This window comes from Plecotus auritus, assembly GCF_963455305.1.
Source record: "Plecotus auritus genome assembly, chromosome: 4".
Lineage (NCBI taxonomy): Eukaryota > Metazoa > Chordata > Mammalia > Chiroptera > Vespertilionidae > Plecotus > Plecotus auritus.
This window is the reverse complement of record NC_137775.1, coordinates 184,864,726-184,882,386: the sequence shown is the minus strand read 5'-3', so window position 1 is coordinate 184,882,386 and position 17,661 is coordinate 184,864,726. Positions and strand designations below refer to the sequence as shown.

Genomic DNA, 17,661 nt, shown 5'->3' with positions numbered 1-17,661 from the left:
GGTAGAAAAATGGGATCTTTGCCCTAAAAATTGTAAAGGGAAAAGGAAACTGGAGAGAAACATTGGGAATAAGTTTCCAGCAAACTCATTTGACAGAAGAATCCTTGGATCATAACAGCATCCTCCCATGGACAAATGCCATTTGTGTTCTTTCATGTGAGAAAGTATTACAAGCAGCTCTGGAGGCTAGAAATGGGAAATCGAGGTGCTGGCAGGATTGGTGTGCTCTGAAGGCTGTGAGAGAAGGAGCTGTTCCAGGCCCCTCTCCTGGCTTGTGGAAGGCCATCTGCAGGTTCACATGGCGTTCTTTCTTTGGATGCTTCATCTCGCCAGGCAGCAGAGCTGCCAGCATCTCGGATTTCCCAGCCTCCAGAAATTTCTTGAAGCTACAAGTTCCAAACCAGAGTCCAAAAGGATTGGTTTCTGGTGAACACCTGGTTTCTGGCTTGCAGATGGCCACCTTCTCATCGCGTCCTCACATGGTGGAGAGTGAAGTTCAAATTCTTTAACACATTTAAAGCTCAAGATTTGGCTTTAGGTTACCTTTACAGCATAGTCTTACATTGTTTATCCACAAACCTTAGCTTGAATTAGGTTTTTGCTATAGTTTCCTGCCTTGGCTTCTTGCTCTACTCAGAATGGTCTTTACACATTCTAAACATGCCTGTGACTATCTGTACTACCCAAGATCTGTTTAAGGTAGTCTTAATCCACCCCCCCCCCCTTTACTTTTCCCCATTAAGGTAGTTGTTTTTTGTGTATGTGTTTTTTTAAAAATATATTTTATTGATTTTTTACAGAGAGGAAGGGAGAGGGATAGAGAGTTAGAAACATCGATGAGAGAGAAACATTGATTAGCTGCCTCCTGCACACCTCCTACTGGGGATGTGCCCGCAACCAAGGTACGTGCCCTTGACCGGAATCAAACCTGGGACCTTTCAGTCCACAGGCCGACGCTCTATCCACTGAGCCACACCGGTCTCGGTTCATTAAGGTAGTTTTTAAATGAATGCTTCCCTGTGCTGAAGAGTCCCTTCTCACATCCCTAGTACCTTGTACCTTGGTCGATTAATTTACCAATCATTTATTGAGTATTCTGACTGGTCTGAATGCTTTTCTACAGTGATCGCTGTGTTTGAGTAAGGATTTATATAGGGCTGCATCCCCCTATACTGTAGCATAGTTGGTGATAAAAAGTCAAACCCAATCTAACAAATTCTTTATTCTCATTAGAAATTTCATTAGTCACCTCCTGCCCCCCCCCCCCCCCCCCGCCACCACCACCATTTAATTTAACTATCCATCTTAGATCTGTTATCTTAATACTTCGGCCACTCTTGGCAATATTCTAAATTCCTTTGCCTTATTTTATATTCAGGCAAAACCTGAGTCTTAGATGAGTATGAATGGTCTTGACCTGTTCGTAACAGCTAACTAAGCTAGTTTCATTTCAAACGAATTCCTTCAAGTGCAATGCTCCTCACACAACTATTTGGAAGTTATTTCTATAGGAGGGATTTGATAATAGAAACCCTGTTTTAGGCCTTGGATGCTGGGGGTGCAGGGAGAACCGATGGAGGCTGGCCAAGTTCATGGGAAAGGGCACGTGAGCCTGGTTTCTCTTCAGGAGCAAAGTCCTCTTGGAGGCCTGAGAACTGCTATTTTCTCACATTTGCTTTTCCCTACGCACTGGTGCGATGGCACTCCCCTCTCTCCTAGCGGTTACATAAGATGCAGGTCAGCATCACGGGCCATTCTGCCCTTGGATAGCACTTTCTGAAACTGCCCGATTTCCACATGAGAACTGTTTATTCTGGATCAGACTTAATTTGGTCAGCTGAACTCTCCTGGGTATGGAGAGTTTTTCTTACCCTTGGCCTACTTTTTCTGGTACTAAATATCCTTTTACAGCGTCACCTCGCACTTTGTAAAACAAATAGTTGAAAGCACTGCTTTCTTTCGCTGTTGGACTACGTCATTCTCACCGTGCTCCTTGGAAAGCCACAGGCACGGAGCCTTGCGTTGGAAAGGAAGGTTTTGTTCATGTCACAGGATTAGTCAACTACCTGCCAGGTGCCAGCCTCCCTGACCTCACAGCTCAAAGCCAGACTGTTACCCCAGAACACAAGGGTGGTGATGGAAATATATTCAAGGCCCACAGGGAGAAAAAAGCACCGGCCCAGGTCCAGGCCCAAGAGGCTCTTACTCACAAGCAATGTCTTCTCTGCCTCTCTTTGTGCTTTGATTTCGGCCCTTCCCCATCACAGTAATAGAAGCAGAAGGAAATCACCATAGTGTCATTAGCCTCATAAACCAACTCATTTTTCCATGTCCTCAAGCAACGTGGGAGAAACTAAAAGAGGAAGAAGGAAGAAGAAATGCAGGGGAAGCAAGCTGGACTCCTACCCTCCCTTTGTAGATGTTCTTCATTTCCCTCTTCCAACATGGCCCCTGTTTTCACAGTGATGGTAACAGTATCTGCCTAACATTGCAGTGAGCATCATACTTACGAGTGCTGCACCCGAGTCTCAGGACTAGCCCTTGTCTGTTGGTTGGCCCCACTTTCTCAGTATTTAGTATATAAAAAAAGCCATGACAGAGAACTCCATGCACAGAGCTTTCTCCTCCTTTTGGATGGAAGGAAGATGCTCTCCTGATTAAGGTTCAGGGCCATAAAAATGTCCACTCCTCCTTTATTGACCATGCTTCTTAGAAATGCATCTCTTGAAGCAGTGAAACAAGTGTTAGCTCAACATTCAAACACTCAAAAAAACTCCCATCAGAGCGTGGGAGCTGATAAGTACAGGTGAGCCCATCGGGTCCCAGAGGTCTAAACAAGGCAGTAGCCAATCAGTGGTCAGGTGTAGGGGGCGGTTCCTCTCCCAGCAGGGCAGACTTACTCATCTGGGACAGGATTTGATTTGAGCAGTTTCCCATCAAAGACGGCCTTTGGAAACCTCTAATCTGCCTTCCTTATTTAATTCAGAACACGGGCTCAGAGTTCTTCTATTTGACCTGCCCAAGGTCACACGGCAATCTAGGACTATATTCTGCCCTCACCTTTTGGGGTCCTCCGTACACAGAAATGTCCTAGTAAACGAGGGGAACTGAGGTAGTGAGTGGACGAGGAGTCCGAGGTGTGCTCTCTGCGTGTCTGGTCTCCTCTTCCTGTCCCTTTCCTAACTCAGAGGATGAGAGGCACCGTCCTGAGTAGGGTGGGAAGTGTTCGTTGTATTGTGATCCTCCATAGCCTACATATCGGCTAGAAATTCATTTGATTTCGTTGTTAATGAAAAGAATGAAAAATAGCCCTGGCTGGTTTGGCTCAGTGGATAGAGCATCGGCCTACAGACTGAAGGGTCCCAGGTTCAATTCCAGTCAAGGGCACATGCGGGGGTTGTGGGCTTGGTCCCCAGTGGGGGGGTGTGCGGGAGGCAGCCGATCAATGATTCTCATCGTTGATGTTTCTATCTCTCCCTCTCCCTTCTCTGAAATCATATATATATTTGATTTTATTATATATATATAATGAAATAATAGTAATAGCAAGTGTGTATTCAGAGTTAAGCATGTGTCAGATGCAACGCCAGTTTGAGTATGCAGAATAAGCTACACTTCCTTTTTATATCCTATTCTGTCATTCATTTCTCGTGCCCCGACTCTGACCCCCAGGAACTCACACCATCCTCTTCACCTTTGTTCCACCTGTGGATTGTGTCTTCCAGTTACATAAAACTTCCCCTTTCTCCCCCTTTAATTCGGTCAAGGGCATGTACCTTGGTTGGAAGGCTTGATCCCTGGCCTTGTTCCAAGCGCATGTGGGATGCAACCAATCAATGTGTGTCTCACAATGATGTTTCTCTCTCTCTGTCTCTCCCCCTCCCTTCTCTCTAAAAATCAATGGGAAAATATCCTCGGGTAAGGATTAACAACAACAACAACAAATACTCCTTCTCTATCTTCACCCGTTAAACCTTTACCTGGGAATTTCCATTTGGAGGGCGTTCGGGGCAGTGAATGACCTACTGAGGAGGGCTCAGAGGCTTCGGTGCCCACGGGATGGTCTTGTACAAAGAGGCGATTCAGGATCGCTGCCACCGAGGATGGGACAGTGTCATGCCTGTCTCCACAGTTTCTAGGAAGTGCTGCCGAGTGACTGTTTTCTAGGGCACAGCCAGGAGGGGCGGCCGGAAAGGCTACTGTTCAAATTCTCCCCTGGCCTACTTGGACCTCGCCATCCCCCAGAGCCAACGACACCGGGCTCCTCGGGTAAAGTTTATCAGGGAAAAAAAAAAAATCTCATGGAGTAGGTGAAATACAAATGACAACCCAAATGTCAGCTGCCTGTGGACTTCTCAGATGTACAGCTACGGCCTTCCTGCTTGTAAACTACATGAAGAAAAAGTGAGTTTCACCCAAGTTTAAACAAATCAACACAGCCCGGGTGGCACCGTCTCTTGGGTCTCCACTTTGCCAGGAAGAGTAAGTTATGTGATCAAGTGTCCTCCAGCCGGCATCTCCCACAATCGCATCACAGCTGCTTCTCATGGACCAGCCCCCCCCAGTGGTCGGCAAAGTGCCCTAACCTAACCTCTGGCGAAACCCAAGGGAAACAGGTTCTCGTGGTAGCTGGTTTTGGACTGAGGGACCAATGCGATTTCCAGTCGTGGAGAGCTGTGATTGGGCCCTGCGGGAAGGGAAAGGGGCGGCCTGTTGGGTTTGGAGAAACATCACTGAATTTACAGCTTAGGAACACCCGGATGCAGTGATGCCCAACCCATTATGGACCTCCTGAAACGCAGCACCCAGACGGCCACTTACCCGCGGGAAGCCCTCCAGAGGCTTCTCTTGCCTTTTAGATCAAGTCCACGCCCCCTGGTCAGGCCGGCAGGGATCCCCCATCCTGACGTGGCCTTATTTTCCAGCCTCATGTCTTGCCCATCCCTCCTTGCCATTTACATTCCGGCCACACCAAAGAACACTCCCAAAGAACACTCTGCTCCCAAGTCCCTGCCTATGCTGCTCTCCTAGGTCCTAAAGGCCTTCCTTCCTATCTTACAAATGCTTCCCCTCTCCCACTTCACCCCTAAACTATCACCCTAGACTCTGGTCTCAGCTTAGGCTCCCAAGGAAGAGTCATCTACTCATCTCTGTCAAGAAATTGACCACCATGATGTGGTTGAACACACCCTGGCTTACCCTTGACCTGGCCCTCCTCACCCGCTGGGGTAACTGTCCGTCTCCTCCTGCTGAACAGCAAGCACCGGGAACTGTGTGTGGAGTGCCTACTATGCGTGTACATAGTAGGCACCAAGAACCTCACTGGGAGAGGAAGGGCTTAAAATGCAGAGTGAGGGACTTGGGTTTGTCTTAAGAGAGACTTCCCAGGGGCAGTAGCCAGAGATGTGAAAATCCTGGGTGTGGGAGGCCAGCGTGAGCCGGTGGCACAGTGTTAAAGTCCTCCGGGTTTGTGGCTGCCTGGGCCAGGTCAGGACACTGGGCATTTGCGTGGTGGTTAGACTTGGGGAACGTCAGCCGTTCAGAGTGAAAACACAAGGTTCCTTCGTCCATCTCCAGGAACTGGTGCTGAGGCAATGCTTTGCACAGGCCCTGAAACAAAATGAGAAAAATGAAACTGGTACAATTCAGTTCATTGTTTGAGGAAAAGGATCCTCCTTTACCCTGACCCTAGGCTCTTCCCATATTTTGGTATTAAAATGTCTTTGTAGGAAGTGCCAAACTTTCTAGCCATATTGTGGAGCAGGGATGGGAGGTGGGCGGGGAGTAGAAACTTGACCCCTATTCTACACCATTCTAAAAAAGAAATTCCAGGTGGATAAAATACTAAATGTGAAGGGCCAACTGAGAAACTTCCAGAAGATTATAGAGAATATCCTCATGACCGGGAGGTAGAGAAGGGTTCCTTCTCACCATAAGAGGAAAGATAAATTTGATTACATCAAGAACTCTGCTCATCAAAAGACATCATCGAGCCCTGATCGGTTTGGCTCAGTGGATAGAGCGTCGGCCTACGGACTGAAGGGTCCCAGGTTCGAGTCCGGTCAAGGGCATGTACCTTGGTTGCGGGCACATCCCCAGTAGGGGGTGTGCAGGAGGCAGCTGATCGATGTTTCTCTCTCATTGATGTTTCTGACTCTCTATCCCTCTCCCTTTCTCTCTGTAAAAAATCAATAAAATATATTAAAAAAAAAGAAAAAAAGAGCCGAAACTGGTTTGGCTCAGTGGATAGAGCATCGGCCTGCGGACTGAAGGGTCCCAGGTTCGATTCCGGTCAAGGGCACATACCTTGGTTGCGGGCACATCCCCAGTAGGAGGTGTGCAGGAGGCGGCTGATCGATGTTTCTCTCTCATCGATGTTTCTAACTCTCTATCCCTCTCCCTTCCTCTCTGTAAAATATCAATTAAAAAAAAAAAAAAAAGACATCATCGAGAATGAAGATGTCACAGAGTGAGGTATTTGGAACACACATAATTAACAAAGAAATAGTATCCAGAGAAAAATATATACATACTCATAAAATAAAAACTGAAGCAAACAAGAAACAGACAACCCTATAGAAAAATAGATAAAAGACTTCAATAGGCATTTCATAAAATGGTCAGTAAATAAACAAAAAGTACTCAACCTCGTTAGTGCTCCTGACAGTGGTCGCCAACCTTTCGGACCTCATGGACCGCTGCTCCAGGAGATACAAATTGAAACTCACAATGAGATCCTTCACCCGCACCTGATCAGCCCAAATTCAAACTCCTGGTGATACCAAAGCATTGGAGACCATGTGGAGCAATGGCTTTCTGAGGCCAGGCTGGTGGGAGAGCACAATGGAAGCACCACTTTGAACAACAAGTTGGCATGAACTAAAAAGGTCTGAGATATACATATTCCCTTGTGTATACCTGAGAAATGTGCGCAGGGGGCTGGGATCAGCCTCGAGTCCTCTGGGCCAGTGGTCGGCAAACTGCGGCTCGCGAGCCACGCGCCGCGGTTTGCCTCTCTGTTGACTAATGAGTTTGCTGACCACTGCCTTAGGGAAAAACACTTAAAAAACATTTTAACAATGCACTAATGTCTTTAACCTGAAGTCAAAACTTCTGGGTAAGGGTAATGCCTTACAGCAGTGGTCGGCAAACTCATTAGTCAACAGAGCGGCAAACCGCGGCTCTGGGCCACTCCGTATGCTGCTTCCTTCGGAGGCTGAAGCCGCTGTCCAATGGGGAAGCAGGCCAGAGCCCCCCCTCACCCGCCACGGGAAGGGGACTTCTCGAAAGACAGGTCAAGTACGACTGTATGCAGGACAAATTGGATAATTTTATTCTCATTTTTCTTTAAAATAAAGACACAGTAGGAGTTTTACAATTCAGTGTGATTAGAGGCGATTGATAATAATTTTTAACATTTCTTTTAAAATAAATGACAATAGAAACAAAGAACTGCTACAAATGATAAATCTTACTAGAGAGAAGAGAAAAGCTACCTTCTGGATCAAACACGTGCCACAGCTAAACGTCCTTGGAAAACTTCCTAAGATTTCTAAGCTAAACTTCCCTAGAAAGGGTTTGTGGGAAGCCTGGACTCTCAAATCTGGAAACTATTTTTGTGAGCACCTGACCCTTTTCCAACTTGTCAATCAAAAGCTTCCTACATGTAGGAGCCCATGACCGAGTGCCCTGGAACAGGTAAGTCTTGATCCTATTTTTCCAGCTATCAGTCATTCATGCTTCAAGCAAACAAAGTTATGTTCTAAGCACAGAAGCTTTCTAAAAACTTCAATTACCTTCTCTGGCTCAGTACCTGACTGAAATGTTCAAATGTTCATGTTGCGCGCGCGCGCACACACACACACACACACACACACACACGTTTTGAGCAGCATACTGTGTGTGTGAGAAGCTGATGAAAAATAAGATTGGAAAACCCCCTAAATTGTGTCCCGTTTATATGATTTAAATATATAGTTTCTATATCTTTAATTAATAGAAGTAAAAAGGTAAACTTTAGAACAGCACAGAAATACAAATGCATTAGTTTTACAAAATATATTCCACCCCTTATACGTGCACAATCTTTTCATTTTGGAGTTACAATACAAGGGACCTCATTTCTTCTCCATATGAAAGCAGGAAGTCACCTGTACAAAGTTATTTACACGGAAAGAACGAAAACCTACATTCCTTTTCTTTGTCCTTGACAACTATGTATGGAATGTTGGAAATGATGAAAAGACAGTCGCAATGTTCGTGAAGTTCCAAGACTTGAGATGAGAAACCTGCTAGTGGCACCTTGCACCCCAGGGCATGACCATCACCTTCCAGAAACCAGGCTTGCGGTCTCAGTTACTCGGAAAGGCTGCCACAGAACTGGGGGAAAGGCCACGCATGCCGAGCCACCTCTGGCCAAAGAAGCGGGGCATGCAAACGTTCACATGTGGATGCCATTCCAAGTCCCGAGCAAATCCTCGATAAAATAACAGGCACCATTTAGCAGCTACCGTCTGCACAGGCTACTCCCCCACACTGCTGAAGCGATACATGAGGTTGGGGATCCGTCCGCTGGCCTCGTACAGAGCTGAGGGCCCCCCGATGCATCACCCAGCCAGGAGGGAGCAGGACCACTGGCTGTAACTTCCACAGAACATAAACACAAAACCTGCCTGCCAGGAAGATAACGTTACCGCTTCCTTTTGAACTTTTCACCAGCAGATTAAGGTGTTAACTTCTCTATAAAAGAATTCTTATAACCTTTAGCGTAGGAAACACTGCTCTCAAAATACTTCCATTCAGAATTTTTAGTACCTTGCTCCTCAGCCTTGCAAAGACTTCTCGCTTCTCCTCTCTCTTCCTAATTTGCTTTTCTCCTAGCCTTTCCACAAACTAAATTATTCTCAAAAAAAAGTTCAATGCTTAATATAGAACTTGGAAAGCAAGGTAAGGTTGTAAAAATCACGCCATACAGTCTGGTTTGCTGCCCAAGGATATTGCTGCCATGTTTCTGTTTTAAAATATATTTTAATTGATTTCAGAGAGGAAGGGAGAGAAACATCAATGAGGAGAGACTCACTGATTGGCTGCCTCCTGCACGCTCCCTACTGGCGATCTAGCTGGCAACCTGGGCGTGTGCCCTGACCGGAATCCAACCGTGACCTCCTGGTTTACAGGTCTATGCTCAATCACTGAGCCACACCAGCTTGACAGCTGCCATGTTTCTTAAAGCAAAAAGGAGATGGGGGTTGTTTTAAGGTGTGGGGGCTGATAGATCACTAATGGATTCGGAAACAGACTATCCATACTGGTTATAAGAACCAAATGCAAATGCCAAGTAACTCTAAGCCTTACATGCAACTTTCCCTGTTCACCTACTGAAGACACAGTCGCTTTAACTCTTATTTTCCCTGCCTACGTCACTGTCATTACAGTGCCTCGTAGGAATCAAAGTATGCCAGGGACTTGCCCTGAACACCACTTTGTAGTCACCTAGACAAGACAGTGAGGCCACTACCAAGCTACAGATGCAGCCTGTGTGCTTGGCACACCGTATACTCGGTTCTTAAGACACAACAGGACTAGAGCAAGCATGGCCAAGCCAAACACACACCCTTCCCAGCAACATGTCCGAAAGATGGCCTGGTGTCGGCTCCTCTGGCTCACAGAGCCGGTGCCTGAAGGGAGGTTACTGCTTCTGGGCTGGAGCCTGCACCCCGAGCCCTAAGCACAGGACGAGTGGCCAGGCTCCCTGCCGTCAGCTGTGCTGGCTGTCCCAGGCCCCTGCCCACAACGTACAGCCTCCGCTCCCTGAAAACCCCCGTGCCCCCGAGACCTGAAGGAAAGAGGACGGTCTTTTGACCATTTCTACAACAACAGTTCTAGCTTCTGCAATATTCATTTGATGTTGAAAGCTCGTTAAATGACCGCTTTGAACTCTTAGCTGGAAACATTAATAGAACGTTCATTGAAGGTGGCTATTAAATGGGGAACACACGATACAAGAGCAAAGTTAGATTTCATGTGACTATCTTTATTTCAGCAGATTCCGAAGGTGACTGACTGTCTGCTTTTGAAGAGGGAGCGGTGGGAACTGACCCCAATCACACAAACCATACAAAGGGAGGATGCGTCCACAGCTGCTAGGCTCCTCCCTGTGAGTTTCTGGCCGTTGGGAGGGAAAAGCCTGCACTAATACCCTGTCTCTCCAACCAACGATGCAGCCTTGTTTCACGATGATGCAGTGAAACAAGAGGGGATGTGAGGAGGGATTCTTCATAGTCTCAGTGCAACGCTGATTAGAGTACCTTTTAAGGGCTTGTTGGTTTTACTTCTCTTCAAGTACTGTTTCCTGAGAAGGTAAGCTTTCCTAGCAGAAGTGGAATTAATGGAGTTTTCACAATAAGCCCTTTAAATGATCATCACTGAATTTTTTTTAATGAAACACTTTATTTTTAAAATTTTTATTGCATTTACTGGGGTGACATTGGTTAATAAAATTCTATAGGTTTCAAGTGTACAATTCTATAATACATCACCTGTATATTGCATTGTGTGTTCATCACCCCATGTCAATTGGAAGTATGCTTTTAGATTTGCTGAACTTGTGTTGAAACACAAACTGGAAAATTTAGGGACATTCGGGTTATGTCCTATGGCCATTTCACATGCCCTAGAAGGACTTACACGGCATAAACATTTCCTAAGGGGTAAGTCAAACATAACCGAGTGCCATCCTTAATCAGGCCCCTACTTTTCCCAATACTCTTTATATCGTCTGTAGGTTATGCTCACTACGTATTTTCCAAGTATCCTTTGTTACTGGAAAAGCAATCTGTCCCCTGTACGTACTCCCTGAGAACACCCATCCCATGTCCCCACGGAAAGCAAACGAGAGCTGAGCGTGGCAGACATGAAATCCAGGGGTGTAAAACTCTGCGGCACAAAGCACACACGTGTACATGTCTGAAATGAAACCAGGTGTCCTTTTAGGAAGCAGGACTGATGTCACGGCTGTGGTTTTCTTGTCCTGCTTCTTGCTTTCCTAAATGTGAGCTAAGTTGAGATTTCTATTTACTATTTACAGATCATCTTGCTTTCCTTTTAAAAATTCTGTTAGGTGGGCTTGATTCCAGGATTTCCCACCAGGGAAGTAGGAATTGAAAAGCTTACGAAGAATAAGACTCAGGGAAAAACGTCAGGTCTGTAAACACCCAATGGAAAACTGTTCGAAAGAAGAAATAGAAGGCACAAACCTTGGATTAAAAATGCTTGTAAGAGGTTACAACATCACTAGAGTCGACAGAACGAATACCTAGGTTTTCTAAAGTCTTGCCCTAAATACGGATTCGTGTTCAACTGCTCCAACACTGCGGGACCCGTCACCCTGCTGTTCCTCTGCACAGCTGCTTGGACATTCGGAGGAGAAGAAAAGCACACAGCACTCCTTGGGCCTCAGCGCCAGGGTTCGGGCTGGGAAAGAACAATCACACAGGAAGCAGACAAGCCTCCTCAGAACCCACGCCTGTGACTTCCACCTTTCCGGGAGGAAGCGAATTGATAGTTTGTCGGTAGAAAATAAACCAAAAAAAAAAAAAAAAAAATCATCATAGAACTTAATAATAACCAACGGCTGGGTAGTACGGGCCCTTGACTTTATAAGCATATTTTAGGGCCAACTTTAGAGAAATTAAAATACTATTACAACAATTTTAACACTAATAAATTACAATGATCATCCAACTATTCAAATAGCGAAACAGAACAAAATGTACATACGGAAAAACTTTCCTAAAGTAAACAAGTGTACACGGTCAGGACTGGAAATACCATTGGAAGGGACACTGCGTGTTCTGACCAGGCTCAGACTGAAAGAAAAGTAGTCGATTCAAACCCCAACCTGGAGAGCCATCCCTGCTGTGGTTGTGATTGCATCTTGTCCGCATCCTGCGGCGTTCATTCAGACAGAGGGCGACCGCGACCATCCATGTAAACAGTGCGACGTGTCGGCCCCGGCTGTGGACCTGGGGCTGATGGAGAACAGCCTGGGAGCAGCAGACAGACAGGGGACCCTTCCAACGCAGGAAGCGACAGCCGCCTCTGGGCCTGCTCAGGGCTTCCCGCTGGGCGGCTCGGGGAGGCTCTGGGGGGTGGAACTGGTGAAGGTGGAAAGCCAGGAGGACATGGCTGTCTTTGCGCTGGAAAGAGCTCCTCCCACGGACTGGCCTGGAAGGGAAGGAGGGAGAAACAAAAGGAAAAACGCCTTCACTTTCGTTACGAGGCAGTGAAAGAAGGACCGATGCTGATGAATAAATGTTAATTTACGGTAACGCATCGATATGTTAACGATTACTAAAATGCCATTTCAATTTCGAGTCTCAAAACGATCCCTTTCCACGCTTGTTGAACAGGAGACGGAACAATTCTGGGTGGAAGAGCCTACCAGCTTGTAAGCATCACGAAGGCACCCAGCAACCTCTCTCCCTAGTACCTGCTGTGCCTGGCCAGTGGTTCTCAGCATCGGTTGTGCGTCAGGACCACAGTGAGAACTGAAATAGCCCTGATTGCTCCCTGTCCCCTAAATCCAAGCTGATGGCTGATAACCACACACACAGGAAGAGTGGTGGGGCCGCTGTAGGAAGTTTGCTTGTCATCAAAAAAGACATTGCATGAAATGAAGACGCCCAGAGCCCAAACTGCCTCAGGCCTGTTTTGTTTTAAAGAACGTTATCTCAGAAGTTGACGCTCAAGTGAAATTATTAAGTTGCAGCACATACTCGCACTATCCTTGGAGATGGGAGAGTGGACGAGGAGAACTGACCTTAGAATTTACACATCAGCTGCAGCATCACTAAAAATTGACAATTAACTCATAAACCTATAATGAAGTGGGATTTTCCTACTAAAAAATGAGAATTAAAAATAAGTCAAATGCTAATATATCTAATTCCATTCTCTTGTAACAAAATGAACCTAGTGAGAGGGCTGTGTGCTCCATGTTTGTCTTCTTTTATTTTTTTAAAATATGTTTTTATTGATTTGAGAGAGAGAGAGGAAGCGATAGAGAGAGAAACACCAGTGAGAGAGAACCACTGATCGGCTGCTTCCTGCACAACCCCTACTGGGGACTAAGCCACAACCCGGGCATGCGCAACGCTCAACCAACTGAGCCAGACCGGCCAGGGCTCCGTGTTTGTCTTCTAAGACGAGTAGGTGTTCAGACGTTAGAACTATGAGGACCCTGCACAGGGATCACTCAGGTCTGGGGCTCCTGAACTGTGTTCAACGAGGATTAGTCAACCTCTCTCAGGAGCTGAGTAAGGAGATGGGCCCTATTTTACATATTGGTGTGACAGCAAATGTAAATAATTGGTGAATCTGAGGTCATTAGGAGTTCCTTGTACAGTGTTGTACCACTTCTTTAAGTTTGGAATTATATAAAAACAAAAAGGTAGTACTATAGGAAAGAAGGGACAAGAAATTTCTTTAGAATGGACATGAAACAATCTTCAAAACTTTTACGTAAAGAGTGCTGGGAGCAGAAGCGTGTGTTCAGCACACCCCGTGTCTGGCTTTGGTAGCTGGGGTGCTGGCCTCCCTGAATGAGTCAGGGAGTATTGCCTCATCCACTACTTTTCGAAAGAGTTTGTATAAAGTCAATATAATTCCTCAAATGTTTGAGAGGACTTGTAGGTAAAGCCATCTGGGCCTGAATTAAATTAAAAACCTTGCAGCAAGGTTTTTAATATTTAATTCCATTTATTTAATAGGTAATAGGGCTATTCAGATTTTCTTTTTTAAATATATTTTTATTAATTTCAGAGAAGAAGGAAGAGGAAGAGAGAGAGAGAAATATCAATGATGAGGGGACCTTTTCCCCCTCCCTAAGTGGGAGTCCATTCTGTGGACTCTTTCCCTCTCCCCATGTGCGAGTCTGTACTTGTTCTTCAATAAACTTTCACCTTTGCTATAAAAAAAATTAAAAAAAAAAGAAATATCAATGATGAGAGAGAATCATGGATGGAGCCCACAACCAGGGCATGTGCCCTTGATTGGAATCGAACCCGGGACCCTTCAGCCCCCAGGCCGACGCTCTATCCACTGAGCCAAACTGACTAGGGCCAGATTTTCTATTTCTTATTGAGTCACTGATCGATAAGACTCTTTCAATTGAGTCTTCCAAAAGAATTTGTATATTTCATCTAAGTTGTCAAAAAATTGGCATGAAGTTATTTACAAAAGTCCTTTACTTTTTGTAAGGTCTATAGTGATGTCCTGTTTTTAAAGGACTATGGGCAGATCTGGGGGAAAACTCCACTGAAGCTTGAATCCTGGTAGCAGAACAGTGAACTCATCAGAAAATCTGTCACTCCCCATCAGATGTGGCAAAATCTGCTTAACTCTGATATTATCTGGTGCCATGACATTTTTTTAAACAAATAAGACAAAAATTTAAAAAAAAAACCCAACAATAACAAACAAACCCCTGTATTTGAATTATTTGTATTATTATGTGATACACAGACCTCTACAACTTAACCTTTTTATCAACAACATATTGAGAGCACAGAGGAGATGAGTTATCATTCCAGTCTGTTCCTGGCCAAAGGGGCGCCTTACCAACAGCTTTTCCTGTCTGGACAACATTCCGGCTGGTGGTGACCATGACGTTGCCAATTTTTTTGCCACGTTCACTGTTTTGAACAGAACTGAGTGAAGGAAAGAAGTGTTAAATACAACTTAAATAAACCTCCTCTCTCTCACACACATCACTCTATAACCACCCCCCAAATGAGTATTATTGAGAAAAGAAGCTACATCATTATTTGTTATCCATCAATTAATTTAATGAAGCATGTGAATTTTCAGTGAAATACTAAAAAAGCATGCAGATGAATGACTAACTCTCCCGACAGGATGTGCCGAAGTGACTTCAGGATAAAAATGGCAAATCCGGGGCTTTGTGCACACCAGTCTCCGGGAGACAGCAGTGTTTTCGCTCTGAGACGCACACACTGCCGAGCTGCAGGCTGCCAGGCGCGTGTTTGGTTACTATTTGAAGCCCACGTCTACCAAGTGCAGAAAAACAATTCCCAATTAGCCACGACACACATGGCATGGGCTCAGACGTCAGAACCGTCCTAGTATTTTTCTCGAAATACTCACTGTGAGAACCGTAGCTTCATGTCTGACACCGAGTACTGGCCCTGGAAAGGGTGGCTGTAAAACAAAGTTCCACTTCGAACCTGAGCGTTCCACCAGGAAAGCCACAGAGCAGTTACCCCAGGGAGCGTCAGGGAGCCTCACAGGGAGGCGCTCTGAGCATAACATCCACGGGGCGTGGACCCCAGCTCCCCGCCTGCAGCGAGGGGAGCCTTTCTGAGCTTATTCCCGCCCACAGGAAATAGGTGTTTTTTCCTAGGCTGGGGGTGGGAGGGTTGTGTTAGTGAATTTGATTTATTTGGTTGCTGTGGGGCCCAAGCATGAACATTTTTTTTTAGCTGATTTGGCTCAGTGGATAGAGCACTGGCCTGCAGACTGAGGGGTCCTGGGTTCGATTCCGGTCAAGGGCACATGCCCGGGTTACGGGCTCGATCCCCAGTAGGGGATGTGTAGGAGGCAGCCGATCAATGATTCTCTTTCATCAATGATGTTTCTATCTCTCTCCCCCCTCCCATCCTCTCTGAAATCAATAAATATATACACACTAGAGGCCTGGTGCACGGATTTGTGCACCGGTGGGGTCCCTCGGCCTGGCCTGCACCCTCTTGCAATCCCTTGGGGGATGTTGGGTAGCTAGTTTTGGCCCAATCCCTGCAGGCCCAATCCAGACAGGAGGGAGCCCGATCCTGTGTGTTGAGTGTCTGTCCCCTGCAGGTCAGTGAACGTCAAAGTGACCAGTCGACTGGTCGTTCAGTCGCTTAGGCCAGTGGTTGGCAAACCGCGGCTCATGAGCCACATGTGGCTCGCGAGTCACATGCGGCTTGCGAGCCGCGGTTTGCCGCTCTGTTGACTAATGAGTTTGCCGACCACTGGACTAGACTAAATGTTACCGTGTAGTTGGAAGCTGTGAGGATTAGGCAATTGTGGCATATTGTGTGCAAAGAGGTAAAGGGTAGTATATGACAGTGGTCGGCAAACTCATTAGTCAACAGAGCGGCAAACCGCAGCGCCGCGGTTTGCTGACCACTGGCTTAGGCTTTTATATATACAGATATACTTTTTTAAAAAGCTGCCCAGGACAGTCAGGGTGGAGTCAGTGACTTAGGCCATGGCCATGAACTGCACCTTGATTCTGGCCATCTTATAAACATGTGCCATTGGTCAGACAAAGATGTAGACAGATCAGTAAAATCTGTACTTTGTTAGAAAAGCAGCTCAAAATACGGGTCTTAAAAATATACAAAAGGCAAAAAGTGTATATATATATATATAATCAGACAACATAACCAAAGATCCCTATAACAGGCATCAATAAGTATGCAAATTCTTTTTTTTTTTTTTTTTCAGGGGAGAGCGCGAACGCAGTCCCCCACTACCACAAATTATGCAGTCGAGTTTCCCACATTTGGGGAAATCGCAGGGGTCAGCACATCCGGAGTGCAATGGATAAGCCTCGCCCTGGGAAAACCACCTTCGTGATCATGGTATCTCCCCTGCCAGGTAAGTATAAGTATGCAAATTCTTATCTCATACTCAGAAGCCTCTCTGTCAAAGTCTAACACAGAAAGTGACCCTAGTAAAATCCATAGCAAATTATACAAATATCAAAAGGCCACTTTTGGCTTTTCAAATGGCAAATTTCTTTATTGTCCATATGAAGCGTATTAATAACTTCTCTTTTTTTCTGGATTCCTGAACCAGATTGAAAACATTGAGAGATTACTTAATCATTCTGGATAGTCTTGGGAAGCGATGTTTTAGGATGAACCATGCCCGGTGCTTATTAGGGGAAGTCGGAGGACTGCCTTCTCTGATCTGGGGGTTGAAGAAAGGCTTTCACAGAACTCAGATCCTACAATTGAATTTGGGGAACAGGTTGAAACTCTACTGACTGTCATATCTGCATAATTTCCCTACATGTATATTTCAGGTCCTTCTTCTGCTTTCTCTTCAATCTAAATAAACTCAATTTATTTATACATTTTAAACAGTACTGTTTTATAATCTTTAAAAACCTATTCCAGCCCTAACCAGTTTGGCTCAGTGCATAGAGCGTCGGCCTGCGGACTGAAGGGTCCCAGGTTCGATTCCGGTCAAGGGCATGTGCCTTGGTTGCGGGCACATCCCCAGTGGGAGGTGTGCAAGAGGCAGCTGATCGATGTTTCTCTCCCATCGATGTTTCTGACTCTCTATCCCTCTTCCTTCCTCTCTGTAACAAATCAATAAAATGCATTAAAAAAAACAAAACACAAAAAACCTATTCCAGCTAAGCCTCTGGACTTGTAATGAAACCTGCCGAGCTGGCGCAGGTTGAGAGCCACTAGAGCAGATGTGCGACTGGCGAAAGATTCCAACAGGTTAAGGGTGCCCCAGGGTAAGAGACGGCCGGCCACATGCCTGCTGAGGACCCCGGGAAACCCCACCCCAATAGCACTGCCACAGCAATGCCACCGGCAGACAAGCTCACATCTGCTTCTCTTCCTCACTCTTTAGACTACA

General features: G+C 45.9%; 1 protein-coding gene across 1 annotated transcript in view; it reads right to left on the bottom strand.

The window, feature by feature from the left end:
- Positions 1–7,310: 7,310 nt before the first annotated feature.
- AVL9 (AVL9 cell migration associated) overlaps positions 7,311–17,661 on the bottom strand; it is a 42,408-nt gene continuing 32,057 nt past the window's right edge. Inside the window, exons 14-16 of the mRNA XM_080666274.1 lie at positions 15,166–15,219; positions 14,620–14,708; positions 7,311–12,225 (exon numbers count right to left, since the gene is read on the bottom strand). Of these exons, the coding sequence (XP_080522400.1) occupies positions 12,110–12,225; positions 14,620–14,708; positions 15,166–15,219 (259 nt within the window). The 3' untranslated portion in view covers positions 7,311–12,109. The remainder of the gene's footprint in view (positions 12,226–14,619; positions 14,709–15,165; positions 15,220–17,661) is intronic.